General features: G+C 37.8%; 1 protein-coding gene across 2 annotated transcripts in view; it reads left to right on the forward strand.

The window, feature by feature from the left end:
* Positions 1-18,358, forward strand: part of chd6 (chromodomain helicase DNA binding protein 6) — a 42,897-nt gene that overhangs the window by 12,507 nt on the left and 12,032 nt on the right. For both annotated transcript variants that reach the window (XM_084128160.1, XM_084128159.1), the window contains exons 6-29: positions 44-109; positions 451-509; positions 1,288-1,405; positions 1,613-1,699; positions 1,792-1,926; positions 2,152-2,273; positions 4,506-4,749; positions 5,353-5,529; positions 8,868-9,011; positions 10,875-11,130; positions 11,245-11,455; positions 11,845-12,040; positions 12,174-12,338; positions 13,000-13,179; positions 13,682-13,792; positions 14,064-14,266; positions 14,515-14,714; positions 15,358-15,517; positions 15,825-15,914; positions 16,028-16,131; positions 16,377-16,506; positions 16,614-16,689; positions 16,794-16,842; positions 17,635-17,890. In XM_084128160.1, the coding sequence (XP_083984286.1) occupies positions 44-109; positions 451-509; positions 1,288-1,405; positions 1,613-1,699; positions 1,792-1,926; positions 2,152-2,273; positions 4,506-4,749; positions 5,353-5,529; positions 8,868-9,011; positions 10,875-11,130; positions 11,245-11,455; positions 11,845-12,040; positions 12,174-12,338; positions 13,000-13,179; positions 13,682-13,792; positions 14,064-14,266; positions 14,515-14,714; positions 15,358-15,517; positions 15,825-15,914; positions 16,028-16,131; positions 16,377-16,506; positions 16,614-16,689; positions 16,794-16,842; positions 17,635-17,890 (3,539 nt within the window). The remainder of the gene's footprint in view (positions 1-43; positions 110-450; positions 510-1,287; positions 1,406-1,612; positions 1,700-1,791; positions 1,927-2,151; positions 2,274-4,505; positions 4,750-5,352; positions 5,530-8,867; positions 9,012-10,874; positions 11,131-11,244; positions 11,456-11,844; positions 12,041-12,173; positions 12,339-12,999; positions 13,180-13,681; positions 13,793-14,063; positions 14,267-14,514; positions 14,715-15,357; positions 15,518-15,824; positions 15,915-16,027; positions 16,132-16,376; positions 16,507-16,613; positions 16,690-16,793; positions 16,843-17,634; positions 17,891-18,358) is intronic.

Here is an 18,358-nt window from a genome sequence, read left to right on the forward strand (position 1 = left end):
AAACACACACTGAAATAATCACTCCCGCCTTCTTTCTTCCCAGGAACCCCCTGAAGATGAGGCTAATATTATTGAGAAAATACTCTCTGTGCGAACGGTCAAGAAAGAGGTAAAGTGATCAGATTACATGTTACATTTATAAAGACTTGAGTAACAATTTGTCTAGTTATATAAAATTAAGCAACAATATTTCTTATTTGGTCATGAAGTTAACTTTAAAGTGTGTATTAAATGTGTTGTTCAATGAGTGATTCTTAAACCTTTATATTTTTTCCACCACCACCTTTAACATTTAATTAAATCTGTGATTTACACCACTGTGCTAAAAGAACAAAGTACTGAATTCACCTAAATGCATTACTGCAGCATATACTATTCATTACAGTGGGGTGCAAATAACATCTGCCTAAAAAGAATATTCTCAGTGTTTGATCTATGGTTTTCATTTAGACATCCCCTGATGAAGCACCAGAAGAGATGGAGGAGTTTTACGTCAAGTACAGAAATTTGTAAGTGTACTCATGCGCATCAAACTGCTGTTACCTTTTTGTGCTCTCAAACTCTAGAACACTCAGCTTGTCAAACTGTCAGAGCAAACGCATAACTCACCTTTATTGTGTAATTCATTACTTCAAATCATTTATGCATTAAATTGTCCATCTGGTAGAGTAGTAATACACTCTGCCTCATGAAATGATTTGCTGAATCAACAATGGGGTGGATCTTTTTCTGGTGTAGTTTTGGAAATTACAGTACTAGTTAGTGAGTCAAGTTTAACCTCAAAAACTTTTTTTTTGCTTAAAGACAGATGGCTATTAGGATTTTCATGATGAGCACAGTTCCCCAAAATATCTTACAGCAATGACTGTATATTTACATTTTATATTTTATTGTTAAATTTACTGTAATGTATAAATAATCTACAATTTATATAATATATCGTTTTTATTTTTGCGTTACAGTATTGATATAAAACAGTGGTTATGTGCTTAATTTATGCCAGAAATACCTCAATACAGAAATGTTGTTAATGTATACAAACATTGTTGTTAATGTAAAAAAGCTTAATTTTCTTTTTGCAGAATATAACTTCTTATTTCTTTCTTTTGATTTTGAGTTTAAATGTGACTTAGAAGTTTTGTGTGATACACACAAATATGGATTGAGAAACGCTACAAGGACATATTGTGAACACAATGCTATTTTAAATTAAATGCATGCATGATAAATGCATTCAGTGTTGTTTACAGCACATTGTCAGCAATGAAAGCTTTTTCTCATTGCCAGCTCCTATCTGCACTGTAAATGGGCGACCTTGGAGGAACTGGAAAAGGACCCACGCATTCAACAAAAAATCAAGCGCTTCAGAAACAAGCAGGCACAAATGAAGCACATTTTCACAGAGGTGTGTCTGCCATAACATGCTGCTGTTTGTTTGTTGCTCATTTAAAGTTAAAACCTGGATATGCATCAAAAATAATTATGACGTAAAAGCTGAAATCCATGCGGAACATTTTGTGCAAGTACTTCACCTTTGTTATAGACCACTTTCCTGTCTACATGTGTATTATTTGCCTAAAAATGCTTGAGATGATGTTGTGTTTCTCCTCAGCCGGATGAAGACCTTTTTAATCCAGATTATATTGAGGTTGATCGGGTTTTAGAGATCGCTATCACCACTGATACAGAAACAGGAGAGGTGAGGCACTCTTCAGATGAACTTCTGAAAACAAACCTGTGCTTGTAGTGCCAGTCTTTTGAGGTTTGGTTTGTTTGCATGCATGAAAACAGGAGGTTACCCACTACCTGGTGAAATGGTGCTCATTGTCATATGAGGAGAGTACTTGGGAGCTTCAGGAAGATGTTGACCCTGTGAAAATCCGAGAGTTTGAAGACCTCAAAAAAATTCCTGAAATTAAACTTGTGGTAAGCGCTCAAATGCAAATGAATGGGAATTGTTTTTTCGATTTTTTTTTTTTTTTTTTTCGTTACGAGATACGATTTATTGGACGTTTCCAGTGCGTATTTTTACATTATGATCACATGGTTTCAGCTCTATGTTTGATTGTATTATCCAAAACATGTTTATTCTTCTTTATAGTATGTATTTTGAAGGAAGTGGCACTTCTCTTGTCTTTTGTAATAATACAGGAAAGGCCTCTGCCAGAACAGTGGCAAAAACTGGAGAAGTCCAAAGAATACAGGAATGGGAACCAGCTCAGAGAATACCAATTAGAGGGAATGAACTGGCTTCTTTTCAACTGGTACAACAGGTGAAAGAGACTTTTAATATCAGCTCTTGTAGGGTCTACAAAAAATTATGATCCTAGTTTAAGGTATAAATAACTATTTAATTATTAAACTAAGACCAAGCATAATGACAGTAATGTAATGCTTGTTTTAAGTCTCAATTTAAATTGATTTGTTTTTACTCATATGTAAAATTTGCTGAAATTCAGACTTGCAAAAAAAGCTAAATTTTTTTAACTAGCAATATATAGGTTTCAAAATCCAATTTTTGTGTTATATATATATATACAGTGAGGAAAATAAGTATTTGAACACCCTGCTATTTTGCAAGTTCTCCCACTTAGAAATCATGGAGGGGTCTGAAATTGTCATCGTAGGTGCATGTCCACTGTGAGAGACATAATCTAAAAAAAAAAAATCCAGAAATCACAATGTATGATTTTTTAACTATTTATTTGTATGATACAGCTGCAAATAAGTATTTGAACACCTGAGAAAATCAATGTTAATATTTGGTACAGTAGCCTTTGTTTGCAATTACAGAGGTCAAACGTTTCCTGTAGTTTTTCACCAGGTTTGCACACACTGCAGGAGGGATTTTGGCCCACTCCTCCACACAGATCTTCTCTAGATCAGTCAGGTTTCTGGGCTGTCGCTGAGAAACACGGAGTTTGAGCTCCCTCCAAAGATTCTCTATTGGGTTTAGGTCTGGAGACTGGCTAGGCCACGCCAGAACCTTGATATGCTTCTTACAGAGCCACTCCTTGGTTATCCTGGCTGTGTGCTTCGGGTCATTGTCATGTTGGAAGACCCAGCCTCGACCCATCTTCAATGCTCTAACTGAGGGAAGGAGGTTGTTCCCCAAAATCTCGCAATACATGGCCCAGGTCATCCTCTCCTTAATACAGTGCAGTTGCCCTGTCCCATGTGCAGAAAAACACCCCCAAAGCATGATGCTACCACCCCCATGCTTCACAGTAGGGATGGTGTTCTTGGGATGGTACTCATCATTCTTCTTCCTCCAAACACGTTTAGTGGAATTATGACCAAAAAGTTCTATTTTGGTCTCATCTGACCACATGACTTTCTCCCATGACTCCTCTGGATCATCCAAATGGTCATTGGCAAACTTAAGACGGGCCTTGACATGTGCTGGTTTAAGCCAGGGGAACCTTCCGTGCCATGCATGATTTCAAACCATGACGTCTTAGTGTATTACCAACAGTAACCTTGGAAACGGTGGTCCCAGCTCTTTTCAGGTCATTGACCAGCTCCTCCCGTGTAGTTCTGGGCTGATTTCTCACCTTTCTTAGGATCATTGAGACCCCACGAGGTGAGATCTTGCATGGAGCCCCAGTCCGAGGGAGATTGACAGTCATGTTTAGCTTCTTCCATTTTCTAATGATTGCTCCAACAGTGGACATTTTTTCACCAAGCTGCTTGGCAATTTCCCTGTAGCCCTTTCCAGCCTTGTGGAGGTGTACAATTTTGTCTCTAGTGTCTTTGGACAGCTCTTTTGTCTTGGCCATATTAGTAGTTGGATTCTTACTGATTGTATGGGGTGGACAGGTGTCTTTATGCAGCTAACGACCTCAAACAGGTGCATCTAATTTAGGATAATAAATGGAGTAGAGGTGGACATTTTAAAGGCAGACTAACAGGTCTTTGAGGGTCAGAATTCTAGCTGATAGACAGGTGTTCAAATACTTATTTGCAGCTGTATCATACAAATAAATAGTTAAAAAATCATATATTGTGATTTCTGGATTTTTTTTTTTTAGATTATGTCTCTCACAGTGGACATGCACCTACGATGACAATTTCAGACCCCTCCATGATTTCCAAGTGGGAGAACTTGCAAAATAGCAGGGTGTTCAAATACTTATTTTCCTCACTGTATATATATATATGAGATATTGTCTAATACAATGCAATGTCTTTATCTTTTATCTGAAGACTTTTTCAGCAAATATTATATTATAATTGACAAATGTAATTAATTTGGCTAATTTATCAGCATATAATGTAATACTTTTTTTTAGATTATTGATTGACAACCCTAGCTGTAAGCAAATACTTTATTATTATTTTTTAACCTAACCCTTACCTAATAAAAATGTACCTAAAAAAAATAAACATGATAAAATAATTTCAGACAGCAGAAAGATGCTCATGCGACCGATTCCAAATCCTGTTCCTCATAACTGCAATCTGATGTGATTAATGAACACCTGACCATGTTTCTCCTGATGTAGGAAAAACTGTATTCTGGCTGATGAGATGGGGCTGGGGAAGACCATCCAGTCCATCACATTCCTCTTTGAGATTTTCTTCATGGGTCTGAGAGGACCCTTCCTCATCATCGCCCCGCTCTCCACCATCACCAACTGGGAGAGGGAATTCCGCACATGGACTGAAATGAACGTCATTGTCTATCACGGCAGCCAGATCAGTCGGCAGATGATCCTGCAGTATGAGACGTACTACCGAGATGAACAGGTGGGTCAAACAGAGTGACAGAAGATTTCTGTTTCAAATCAACGTGGATCTATCAAAAAATCCTGAAAAAATGTATCATGGTTTCTTGAGACAGGAAATCAGCATACTAGATTGATTTCTGTTGGATCATGAAAATGACTTTAAAAAAAGTTTTTAACCAAGTAAAATTTAATTTAATCTTAAGGTGAATTTTTTTGATTTTTTTATCTTATTTATTTTTATTTGTGAATAACTAAACCTGGCTTTTTCCATGAACATAGCCATAGAAGCCGGAATGGCTGTAAAAAAAAAGAAAGAAGGATCATGTGAAACTAAAGACTGGAGTAATGATGCTGAAAATTCAGCTTTGCATTACAGGAATAAATTTAAATATAGAAATTTTTAAAATAGTTTTGCATTGGAATAATATTTCACAGTATTACTATATATATTTTTTTTTTTATCAGTTAAATGCAGCCTTGCTGAGCATAAGGGACTTTCAAAAACATTTACATGTTCATGACGCAGATCAGTACGATTTTTTTTTTTTATGTCTGACCTCACTTCACACCTTTTTTTTCTTTTTTTTTTTTTTTTTTTCCTTTCTTTCTCTTGCTCCTTCAGGGAAACATCATGACTGGTCAGTTTAAGTTTCATGGCGTGATCACTACATTTGAAATGATTATGGCTGACTGTCCGGAGCTGAAGAAGATTAACTGGCGCTGTGTGGTGATTGACGAGGCCCATCGTCTAAAAAACCGCAACTGTAAACTGCTGGAGGGACTCAAACTCATGAACCTGGTCAGTTTAATATGCTTGTTTTTATTTATTTGTTTGCTCATTTGTGGACCAGGAACCTGAAGCAGACATTTTTGTCATAGGGTTCAGGTTTAAATGCAGAAAAGTGGAAGTAAAGCCATCTGCGATCTAAACTACTGTGCCATCTCTCTTGCACACATCTCATTTAGCTGCCGAGTTCTGCTTCACTGCATTTACATACGCACATCCTCTCTGGACACAGAATGAGTAATCTCATCTCACTCGCTTTACATATCACTGTAGCGATGGCCAGTGTGTGCAAACTACATTTGATGCAGTGCTGGTTTTTTCCCCTCACTGCTGATTAGGTGTTCACAGATGCATTTTGATGTACAGTGACCCTGTTACGACCCGGCTCAAAGTCATAACATAAAGAGGACAATTCACAAGATGGGTTTCAATAGAGAAAATCTAGGTTTATTTAAAGTTAAACAAATAATGTCAAGGTAATAATAGTAAATATCAATACAAGCTCAAATCAATAAACCGTTGGAAATGGGGTTTGTAGAGTCGTGGAAATCATATGGGAACACAAAAACTCAAGAACCCACTCTTCAAACAAAGACACAGAACAAAAATGAGAGAGAACTAGACAAAATCGAGGAGCTCCTTAAATAGGTTGCCACAGGTGCAGTTGGTTTTCATTAGGGCAATCCCGCCCACCAAGGAGGAGTCGGTCCTAGAATTCTCACAAAAAAAACTAAACTTAAAAAACAGTGGAAGGGCTGTAACAGGCCCCAAAAAGTATTTGGACACATAAGGCACATGATGCAATAGTGAATGACAACCAGAAAGTGTCTAAATTGTGTATTTGTGCTATATTTAAAATGTGTAAATAAATACAACCCGGTTTGATAATTTGTATTTAATACATTAATTTTTGTATATAATGTCATTTTTGTACAAGCTAATATGATTCTTTGGGGGCTAAATTAAAAGTTTGTAATATACTTTAATTAAAAATTCTCATTAGTATTGTAAGAAAACACTAATTTTACCTGGTCAAAACCAGCTCTGTTTTCAGCACGCCGTTTAAGTGCATGTATCTTTAAATGATAATGAGCTTTGCTCACCCCGCCCCTCTGTTCTGTGCGCACACCATTTGTAACACAATAGCCATAATGCGTTGTTCATTATAAACATGGGATTATGAATTATATTGAGAACGTCATACATAGAAAACATGCCGTAATGTACCCTGATTGTAAACAGCCGCATTCATCGTGAAGCGTGCAGCAAGCGATTTGCAAAGATGAATATAAAGATTAATATAAAGGTCAATAAAACGTTACACTCACTTCAGTTCTTCTGGAGGTGCAGCAGGAACACGAATAGTTGGTACTGATACTTTTTTCAGGAGCAGCTTCTTAGCAAATAACCAGGGCCCGGTTTCCCGATAACGCTCACTCTTAGCGCGCTAAGAAAGCTCGAAAGATATATCTTACCAAAGTTGTTTATGTTCCTAAGTGTGTTCCCCGAACCATACCTTAGGAAGCTGCTTAAGATGTACCTTCTTACGTGCGACGTTACCCGGCGCTGTCCGTGGCGATGGTGCTGAATTGTTTGATATCGATGGCTCGAGAATCAATTATTCTCTCGTGCAGGGGCTGTTTATGTGAGAAAGCGGTGATCTTTATAAATGAAGCACTTCAGAAATAGTTGAAATTGCAATTTATTATGATTATTGGATATTATAAAAAATAATCCAAACTATAATAGCCTATAATAGCCTAGCCTACATATTTTAAAATTGTATCATATATTGCTGCCACAATAACCTTTTCAAAAATTTACGTGCCTTCTTCTCTTTCCCATTTTTGTTCGCTGAGGTGGAGCTGCGATGAAATATTGTTCTTGTAAATACTTTCCAGCATTTCAGTAATAAAAGTTTACATCTTGCGTACGGTGCTCGGCAGTGATCAAAAAGGATTTAAACCGTGAATTTTGAATCTCTTGTAAACTCAGAGATGTGGATTCAGACAGCAATTAAATTACCACACGACCTGTTTGTCAAAAAACAGAAGGTACTAATTTGGCCAGGGATTTTTACGCGGGTTGGGTGAGAAAAACACTGATATTATGGATTCGGACAGCACTAAAATCACCGACTTACCCCTGTAAATGTTTAAAATACCGGACGAGCCCATGAGAAACAATATTAGTGTCCGAATAGGACTTAACTGACAGTAGCCTATGCTTTCACTGGCCTTTAAAAGAGCGTTTTAATTAAATTAATAATATTGTATAATAATATAATTAAAAATCTAACAACAATCAGTGTAATGACAATTTTATTCTTTGCATGAAAACACTTGAATTAGCCTAATTTAATACTGTCTGGGTGTATTAAAACTTCAGAATTATATTCATATAGACCTGCAACAGTGATAAGGTAAAGCTAAGAGTGGTCCAGACCAACCTTACGAAAGTGTGACTTACAGAAGATATACTTAGCGAACGAACGTTTCGGGAATCGTGCCATAAGGTTAAGAGAGAGGTTAAGGAACAGGTTAAGAACTACTTAGAGATAAGAACGCTTTGGGAAACCGGGCCCAGCTTTTTACTGACCCTCGTTTGTAAAGCAGTCTGGTGAAATGATTTGCGCAAACATGAAAGCATTGACGTTGATCGTAGGGAATATTCCCTTCGAAAACAAACTCAGCCACTGCGTCTTCAGCGGTTCGGATTTAGGAACATCAAAATGACTGCTGTGTTCGTTATTACACCCAAGAACTGAACACCACAATCGCTTAGACGCCATTCTGCTCATAGACAGTGCTCCAGCTATCAACAATGAACGTGCCGGTTGGCGCGTGCTATGATTGACAGCTCGCTCACGAGGGCGCGAGGGCGGGTCTGTGTTGAAACGCTGCTGTCAATCAACCATCGTGGGAGGGGCGTCGATTTTGTGACGTCACAAAATCGAACAGCTTGATTTGAGATGGGGGGAAACATATAAGAAGATTAAAAAATCTTCTGCCAACACACATTTCAGTACAATCAACTTGTAAAAGTGCATGTACCATTATATGACCCCTTTAAGTGAGACTTCAGTGTCCAAATACATTTTTGGTCCACGATATAGAAATATACCCTCTTGTTGGAGCTAAAATGGGTGAGACTAGATAAAATTCAGCTTAATATTTCCCAGTCTTGTCCCCATAATTTTCTGTGCTGTCTTTCACCGTCTATATAGATAAGTATTAAAAAGTCCAAAAATGGACAGTTGAGAGAGTTAGTATAGATCTCTTAAAAATGTACATACATTTTAGCGAATCAGTAGGCTGAACTTAAAGTTTCTATGTGTTTTCTCCCTCAAGGAACATAAAGTTCTTCTCACAGGAACCCCTTTGCAGAACTCAGTTGAGGAACTCTTCAGTCTTCTTAACTTTCTCGAACCCTCACAGTTCCCTTCCGAGACAACGTTCCTGGAGGAGTTCGGAGACCTCAAGACAGAGGAGCAGGTGAGAACTAATCCTCAAATGCTTGATAGGAAGCTTGTGATCTTGCCTAATATGTATGTGTAGTATGGACTCGATAAACATCTACACACCTTCACCTCCAATTATCCGAGCCATCTATTCTAGAGGATAGTAGGAAACATCCTTGTTAACATCCTAAGTAGCCAATGCTGATAAACTCAAAATAGCCAAATAAAGTGCTGCAGGGATGACATGTTTTTGTAGGCCAACCTGAAAGTTAGCGTCACCCTGATTCCCTCAACAAAATGCCAATAGGATTTTTCCATTAGCTTTTGGATTTGTGCAGAAAATAAGCTGTGACCATGAAACATTTACGATTCAAGATAATCTTCACAAATGAACACAACTGAATTCAGAAGCCTAAATACAATCAACAGAAATAAAAAGTTAATATTAGGCTATAAACGAACTCACCACGGTCACATGACTTCTACTTCACCACCGCTAAAGCTTCTGACAGCTCTTTCAAAAAATCTATAAATTGGAAAGTTAGTTTGCAAGAGCATGAGTATAAACATAACAAGGCTGTACAAGTGAACTAGTGAGTAGATGATTTTACCTGTTCGGCGCAATTATGTTCATTTTGCCACTTGTTAGCAACCATCTTTTAAAGACCCTTTTAAGTAAAAGCTTTAAAAAAAACAAAAGTGGGGTATTACTGATGTGTTTAATGTCATAGAATAAAACGTGAACATTTATTGAGCTTGTATATAAACCACAGACTTTATTTGAGGCATTTAACCAAAAACCCATTGACTTTGGGATGATGGAACCAGAAGTATTATTTCCAGGCAACATGGCCTGATTATTGTTGATTTAGGTGAAAATAAATATGCCCAGCTTTAAAGGGGACCTATTATGCCCCTTTTCACAAGATGTAAAATAAGTCTCTGATGTCCCCAGAGTGTGTATGTGTTTTAGCTCAAAATACCCAACAGATCATTTTTTACAGCATGTTTAAATTGTCACTTTTTGGTGCTCAGAAAAACGCGCTGTTTTAGTGTGTGCCCTTTAAATGCAAATAAGCTGCTGCTGCACGGCACAGGGGGCGGAGCTTCATGAGCTCGCGCTCAGTCTCAGGACAATTTCATCTAACGGTGTTCATTTCGACTCGGAGTCTGACAATAATGCTTACAGAGTCAGAGTGCTGTATGGAGATGGAACAGGTATAGTTTAGTTTAATTGCGGTTATAACGTATTTGTCATCTGCTTGTATGTATATTATTAATAGCCTACAAGTCTGCTGTTTTGGACCAGGTCCGAATGATGATCAAAAATATACTGATGAGTTTAATAAAGTTTATTGTACATCACACAAAAGATGAAGCGTCAGTTTTACTCCAGAAAATCACCGTAAGAGCTGAGTAAACACAGTATAAGAAGTGCGTAAGTACATAAACGAATTTCGGTAGAGTTGAGGGAGCATTTTCTTTGAAAACAAAATAATTCCACCTCGTCTTCAACGGTTGCCTCAGATTTCGGGAGTAAATAGAGAGAGCTATGTGGATTAATACATCCAGCCACACAACACCTACAACGCTTGGGAGACATTCGCTGTGAACTCGATCAGGGCGGGTCTATGTTATAACGGCAGTGTCTGTCAACACTCGTGGGCGGGGCCTGTGGCTTTAGTGACGTCACTAAAGCTGCATTCTGAAAACAGGTCGTTGGGAGACACTGCTGATGATTTATGGGGATTAATAAAAAAGGAGTGAGTGGATTTTTATCACTATTGGGTGGTTGTGTACACACACTGCCAACACACATTTATGTCCAAACAGCATGCAAAAGTGAATTTTGCATAATAGGTCCCCTTTAACCTGAGAAACGTTAACATTCCCACAGGTAAAGAAACTGCAAGCCATTCTGAAGCCCATGATGTTGAGGAGACTGAAGGATGATGTGGAGAAGAATCTGGCCCCTAAAGAGGAGACAATCATCGAGGTGGAGCTCACTAACATTCAGAAGAAATACTACCGTGCCATTCTGGAGAAAAACTTTACCTTCCTTGCCAAGGGAGCGAACCAGCACAACATGCCCAACCTCATCAACACAATGATGGAGCTTCGCAAGTGCTGCAATCACCCATACCTCATTACAGGTGACGTGTGAAAATGACAATTCTTGAAATATCTTGGTCACAGTTCTCTACATCTCAGCAGTCACACCTCTAATTTGTAGTGCTGACATAGTCTCCCATCTACCTTTCTGACAGGTGCTGAAGAAAAGATTCTTGAGAGCTTCAGGAAAACCTACAGTTCTGACGCTCTGGATTTTCAGCTCCAGGCAATGATCCAGGCCGCTGGTAAACTAGTGCTTATCGACAAGTTACTGCCCAAACTGCTATCCGGAGGACATAAAGTGCTGGTGTTTTCCCAGATGGTTCGATGCCTTGATATACTGGAGGACTACCTCATTCAGAGGAGGTGAGACAGCTGGTTATTATCCAGTAACATTAGTCATACTTCTATAAAAAAGCTGTTTTTGAGACTGCAGGTAAATGAGAAAATAGACTGAAAATAGAATGTCAACATGAAATTAAAACACGGTTTACGTCATTTGTTGCTTTTCTTCAAGGATAGTCAAGAAAAACAGAATTTTAAAATTGATATTTCCAGGCCTAAAAAGGTAGTGGAAATGTATAAAAATCTTAAAGTCATAGCAATTTCTGTAATGCCTATTAAAAAAATTCTAGCTATGCTCATTTTTCAAATTGGGAAATTCATTGGTCAAAACTTATGGGTCCGTAAGTTTTATGTGGGTTAGATGCAAAAACTATATTTCTTATCATCTGAAATTTGTATGCTGCGTGTAGATATACATACGAACGGATTGATGGGAGAGTTCGAGGGAATCTAAGGCAGGCTGCCATCGATCGCTTCAGCAAGGTGGACTCTGACCGCTTCGTGTTCCTCCTCTGTACACGAGCAGGAGGTCTGGGCATCAACCTCACCGCCGCCGACACCTGTATCATATTCGACTCAGACTGGAACCCGCAGAACGACTTGCAGGTGAATGCGGAGCATCTTTTATATACAGTGTAACTGACTCTCTCCTTTAGCGATTTCCATCCCATATATAAAAAAAACCTTTCCAAAAAACACAAATGTCACATTTGTTATAAACATGCTTTGAATTCCACAGGCTCAAGCTCGCTGCCACCGGATTGGTCAAAGCAAAGCGGTGAAAGTGTATCGACTTATCACGCGAAACTCATACGAGAGGGAGATGTTTGACAAGGCCAGTCTGAAACTGGGACTGGACAAGGCTGTTCTGCAGGACATCAACCGCAAGGGCAGTCTCAATGGGGTGAGGGATCCACTACATTAAACTTTTTTTCTTTTTTTTTTCACATCTGCAAGTGTTGAATTTATAAAATGTATCAGCCTTAAACAAAAAAAGAAAGAAAGAAAATTATATACTTTCCAAACTGTGGGCTGCGAACCCCTGGGAGTGATGAAAAGCTAATAATTCATTAAATCATAAAAATTAAAACATTATTAATTAAAGTTCAAATTTTTTGTCTGTGTGTAATGTGACCATTAAATAACATGAGAGAACCATAAAGATGTGAATGTGTTGTTAAATTTATTGAAATATTAAGATCTCAAGGGAACTTTATGTAAATATTTTAGGCCAAAGGGTTTCCTGTGTCAAAAAACTTTTGCAATCTCTGCTGTACGATCTCTCCAAGAAACACAAGTTTTTCTTCCTTTTTTACCACTGAGATAAACAATTTCAGTAAGAATATTATTAAGAACGTTTTGCAGATAAATTTGCTGCTTGTGTTCGACGAGTTTAAATTTTTTAATCCTGGGCAGACAGAAATTGAACAGTACGCCACGACTGGCACGTAGACATCAATTGCAGAGTCTTATTTCTTCCTCAGAAGTGTTATATTTAGTTAATGCCATGACTTGCTACACTGACTAGGACAGTATTGTTTAATTACCGTACCTTCCTCTTTCAGGTTCAGCAACTGTCCAAGATGGAGGTCGAAGATCTTCTCAGGAAGGGGGCGTACGGGGCGCTCATGGATGAGGAAGATGAGGGCTCTAAATTTTGCGAGGAGGATATTGATCAGATCCTGCAGCGCCGCACACAGACCATCACAATCCAGACTGAGGGGAAGGGATCAACTTTTGCCAAGGTATACACTACCATTTAAAAATTTGGGGTCAGTCAGATTTTTTTTTTTATGTTGTTGAAAGGCTCTTATGCTCACCAAGGCTGATTTGATTTGATCAAAAATACTGAAAAAAGAATGATCTGTTTTCTATTTTAATATATTTTAAAATGTTATTTATTCCTGTGATTGCAAAGTTTTCAGCATCATTACTCCAGGCTTCAGTGTCACATGATCCTTCTACACATCCACAATCCATCTCTATATATAAATGTCAATGAATGTTATATTGATATTTTATGTGCTAAATTGAAATGTTTTGAGGCGTGGTGTGGATCAAAACCAATTATTAGCGTTTTTTTCTTGTTATCTTTTTTTTCCCATAAATATGGCAGATGAGCTGGAAAAGTTATGCGAATGTAAAAGATGAATAAGCATTGCATGTATCAGTAAAACACAGGCTTTTACATATGTGATCTCTATCTTGATAAAGTGCTTATAATCCTTTATTATTTACCATTTCCAGGCTAGCTTTGTGTCTTCAGGGAACCGTACAGACATCTCTCTGGATGATCCAAACTTCTGGCAAAAGTGGGCCAAAATTGCTGAACTGGAAATTGACTCCAAGGCAGAAAAGGTAAAAAGTATGATGGTTTAAAAAGCTGAAGCTTTGCATATGAGCTCACTGTGACTCAGGTGGTGCAATACAAGAGAATCAGCTCATAGACTTCACCAGAGAGAGAAAGTGAATGGGGGGTCATTTGAATATCAGCTGATTCAAAACAGATGGCTTGGATTATGTGTGATTGTGAATGTGCGTGCTCTACACTGTTTGCGTGTTGGTGACATTTAAGGAGAAAAATATTGAGATGGCAACACTTTCTGACTAATGTCTGTGTCTCTGCCAGGAGAGTCTGGTAATCGACACGCCTCGCGTAAGGAAGCAGACGCGTCACTATAATTCTTTTGAGGACGATGAACTGATGGAGTTCTCTGAACTGGACAGTGACTCAGAGGAACGACCCTGTCGCACAAGACGTCTCAGTGATCGCAACAGACGCTACCTCCGAGCAGAGTGCTTCAGAGTGGAGAAAAACCTTCTTATTTTTGGGTCAGTGTTTCATTTGCTTTCGGCTGCCCACTCATTCCTTCTGGGTCACCTTCTGTTGCCCTACAACAGACTTTTAATCAAATTAAGTATTTTTACAAGCAACTAAAGGAAATCAACATAGAAGTTTTCTGCTGTTTCATTTGCAGATCAAGCAGACCATATATTGGAATAATCTTTGTAGCCATAAATTAGGCTATATGAAGTTATACATCTCAGACTCTGATGAAATGTCTTTGCTGATTGTACAGGTGGGGTCGCTGGAAGGATATTCTCAATCATGGGCGTTTTAAATGGCACCTGTCGGAGCGAGACATGGAGGTGCTGTGCAGGGCTCTTCTGGTCTACTGTGTTCGCCATTATAAAGGAGACGACAAAATTAAAAGCTTCATCTGGGATCTGATTACACCCACTAAAGATGGACATAATCAAACACTGCAAAACCACTCAGGTTATTAATGGATTTGTTCACACTCTCTGACATTTTTTGCATCAATTCATTAATTATTTTTGGGATGACTTTATTCACGATTAGACATAATCAATTGACGTTTAAATAGAACAATAAATTAATCAATTAATAATTAACTTTAATGTTACAATTGCAACAATTTTTTTAGAGCTAATTAAAAAAAATTTAATTCACAGTTTAATTTGTTTGCTACCAATTCATTTACGAATTAAATTAATTATCAGTTTAAATTATTTGCAATTTATTATCATTATTTTGATGTCAGTATATTATTTAATCTACCAATAACAATTTAAAAAAGTACATAATAATCGTATATGTCCATAGATAATAGTAAATATATCCACAACTCTTTTTTCTTTTTTTAACTTTGAACAAGTCACATCATGAATGCTTTCACTGCTTGAATGATCACTGAAAACATTTGTGCTGAAATTGATCGACAATCAGTATGTTTAATCAATAAAATTGACAATTGAATGTTGATTAATCATAAGCATCCCTAATCCTTGAATATTTGATTATTCAAATTAAATGAACTGACTGCTTTTCATACAACTGTTGCATAATGATCAAAATAAAGACATTAAAAAATCATAACAATTGTGTTTCACCTGTCCAGGTCTGTCTGCTCCTGTCCCGCGTGGTCGTAAAGGAAAGAAACTGAAGAACCAGTTGAGTCCACCTGAGCTGAAGAATGCTGACTGGCTGGCCCACTGTAACCCAGAGGTCGTGCTTCAGGACGACAGCTACAAGAAACACCTCAAACAACATTGCAACAAGTAAGACTTCATAAAGAATTCAAGCATCTTCAAAATTGCATGTTGTAATGCATGCAGGTGAACATGTGTAGATAATGTGTTACATTAGTATGCATTTAATGTCAGTGTAGCAAAAGTACATTTTGCACCCTGGTTATACATACATAGTGAGTACTATAATCAGGGTGCATAATTAACAATTTCCTACATCCTGCCAGTAATACAAATATATTTGCAATTTGTCTGATCTCATAATATTGTACTGTAATGACAACAATTTATGAACGAGCTTTAATTGTGTGATCATCATGTATCCTGTCATGAACAGGGTGCTACTGAGGGTGCGGATGCTGTACTACCTGAAGGTTGAAGTGCTGGGGGAGGCTGCTAATCAGGCTCTTGAAGGGATCCCAGCCAGGTACTACATGGCCCACAGCCCATTGTAACCTCATGAATACTTAATGAATTATGTATAAAGCAGTTGTCATTGTTGAGTAGCCTAATATGTAAGGATCTGTGTGTTTTATGCAGTAAACTGGAGGTAACCCTGCCTGATATCGACTACATTGAGATCCCTACTATTTGGTGGGATTCTGAGGCGGATAAATCGCTGCTTATTGGAGTTCACAAACATGGTGAGACATCATCATAGAACAATGGGTGTAACCATCACACCCAGTTTTGTGATGCAATTCTCATGCATGCGCAATATAGCAATGGAAATATGTGCAGACACAAATACATACAGGTCATTTTTTAATATTGCAGAGATGTAATGCATTTAGAGCATCTTTTAAAGTGTTTAAAATGTCCATATGGTTCCTATTGACTTCCTTTTGCTTTCATCATCTGCACTAACTTGTCCTTGTGTCCCATGTAGGGTATGAGCGGTATAACGCCATGCGTGCAGACCCTGCTTTGTGCTTCCTGGAGCGGGTGGGTATGCCTGATGTCACTGCACTGACGGTAGAACAAAGTGGAGCAGAAACTGCTTCAGATGCACCTGATAGGTAATATCCTTTCAAATCAGCAGCTGAGATAATGTAGCTGTATGTGGGAATACAACAATTGCATCTTTGACTCTTATGACCATAAACGCACGTTTCTTCTTGTGCAGTATCAGCAAAAGTGATGAAATTAAAGAGGAAAACGACATGAAGTCTGAGGAATTAGAAGAGAAAGTAGAGATCAAGGTAATAATAGGAAGTCAAAAGAATATGAGGTCAGATTAATTATGCTAAAGAGTTTTAATCAAATGCACAGACTGTTACTTTAAGTAATGTTTTCTTTTACAAAGGAGGAGCCCATGTCAGAGGAAACGGGGAAAAATGACACTACAGTGACAGGTATTAAAACCCTCCTTATGTATTTATTCATGCATGTATGTTTTGAAATGTAACTGTTACTGTTGTAACTAAATATTTAATTGTTTGTTAATACTGTTAAGGGGTGGTCACATTAGCTTTTCAGCATGCACAGTTATTTCCCACTCTACGTCAAACTTAACAGGATATGATGTCACACTCCAGGAATTCTATTTTGAATATATTCTAAAATATTTACTTTTGTAACATCTTTCAATACTGGATAAATTGAGAAATAATTATCAGCCATAAATATTTTGACACTATAAATATATATATTGCATTCTCTTGTATATTTGTGTCAAATATGAGGACATTTTGTTACTTGTAGAAATGCCACTTTATCTTGTCATTTTGTGCAAGATTTTGATTCTGAAGTTTTAAGACTATAAACATTTTGACATCCTAACTTACTTCGGTGATACACAACAGCTACTGATCCTTAGTAGACCATTTGCATTTCACATGCAGACTGCAACTGTTTTACTTACTTGCCAAAGATTTTTTGTGTGTTCGTTTTGGACCCTGCTGAGAATTCCCCCCCCCCCATTTACAGATTGGAGGTCAGTTTAAATCCCCTATTGATCAGATATTATCATTTTACTTTGAAAAAAATTACAGGTCAGAATTCTCTAAACTTCTAGTATGCAACAAAAAGCGACAAAAAGCTCACTCTCATTGGTTATCCGTATGAATCCAACACAAAACCTAATGTAACCACCCCTTAAGAGTATCTTATTTCAGGTTGAGTCTAATGTAGCATTTCTTTTAAAGGGGGCTTCGTAGCATCTCTCGCAGGAGACCTAATTACAGAGATGATGGAACAGGGGCGGATACAGTGGCCGGCAGGTTCGGCTCTTACAGCACGTTTACGCCGCCTCATTACTGCGTATCAGCGCTACACGCGCCGTGAGCCGCTTCGTCATGATTTCCTCTTACATGATGGAATTGCACCTGTGACGTGGCAAATTGGAGAGTTTAGGCACTGCGCAACTGAGCCTGACCCACTCTTTTTGGAGTGGCAACGAAGGTAGGCAATGTGGCGGCAGTTTTATTGTTTAGTCATTTTATCAAGATAAAATGTAAACTGTCATGCTATTTTGAAAATGGAAAATCAACTTATTTGGAGAAAAATTATACTATTGTTGTTGGTACACCGTACAAGGCATGTTGACATGATCATGACAAACGATGAGCACACAATATCTCAGGGTTTTCATGGTTAGGCAGGTAGCATAAAACTTTTTTTTTTCTTTTTTTTTAAATGTTTCCTTTAAAACATCTCAGCTATGCTGTTTTTGAGCATCCCACCAGAGCATTGTGTTTTTAAGATACCCTGTCATATAAAAAATAATCCATTTCATTGCACTCCATCTTGCTGTTTTTAAAATGTGAGTACATTTTCTTAAGTCTTAAGGCTCCTGATTGAGGTGAGGTGAACCTGAAACCAGACTAATTATACAGGGCATTCATAAGACTGATTAGTTAGCAACAACAG

Source organism: Abramis brama (assembly GCF_963993115.1).
Source record: "Abramis brama genome assembly, chromosome: 11".
NCBI classification, from domain to species: domain Eukaryota; kingdom Metazoa; phylum Chordata; class Actinopteri; order Cypriniformes; family Leuciscidae; genus Abramis; species Abramis brama.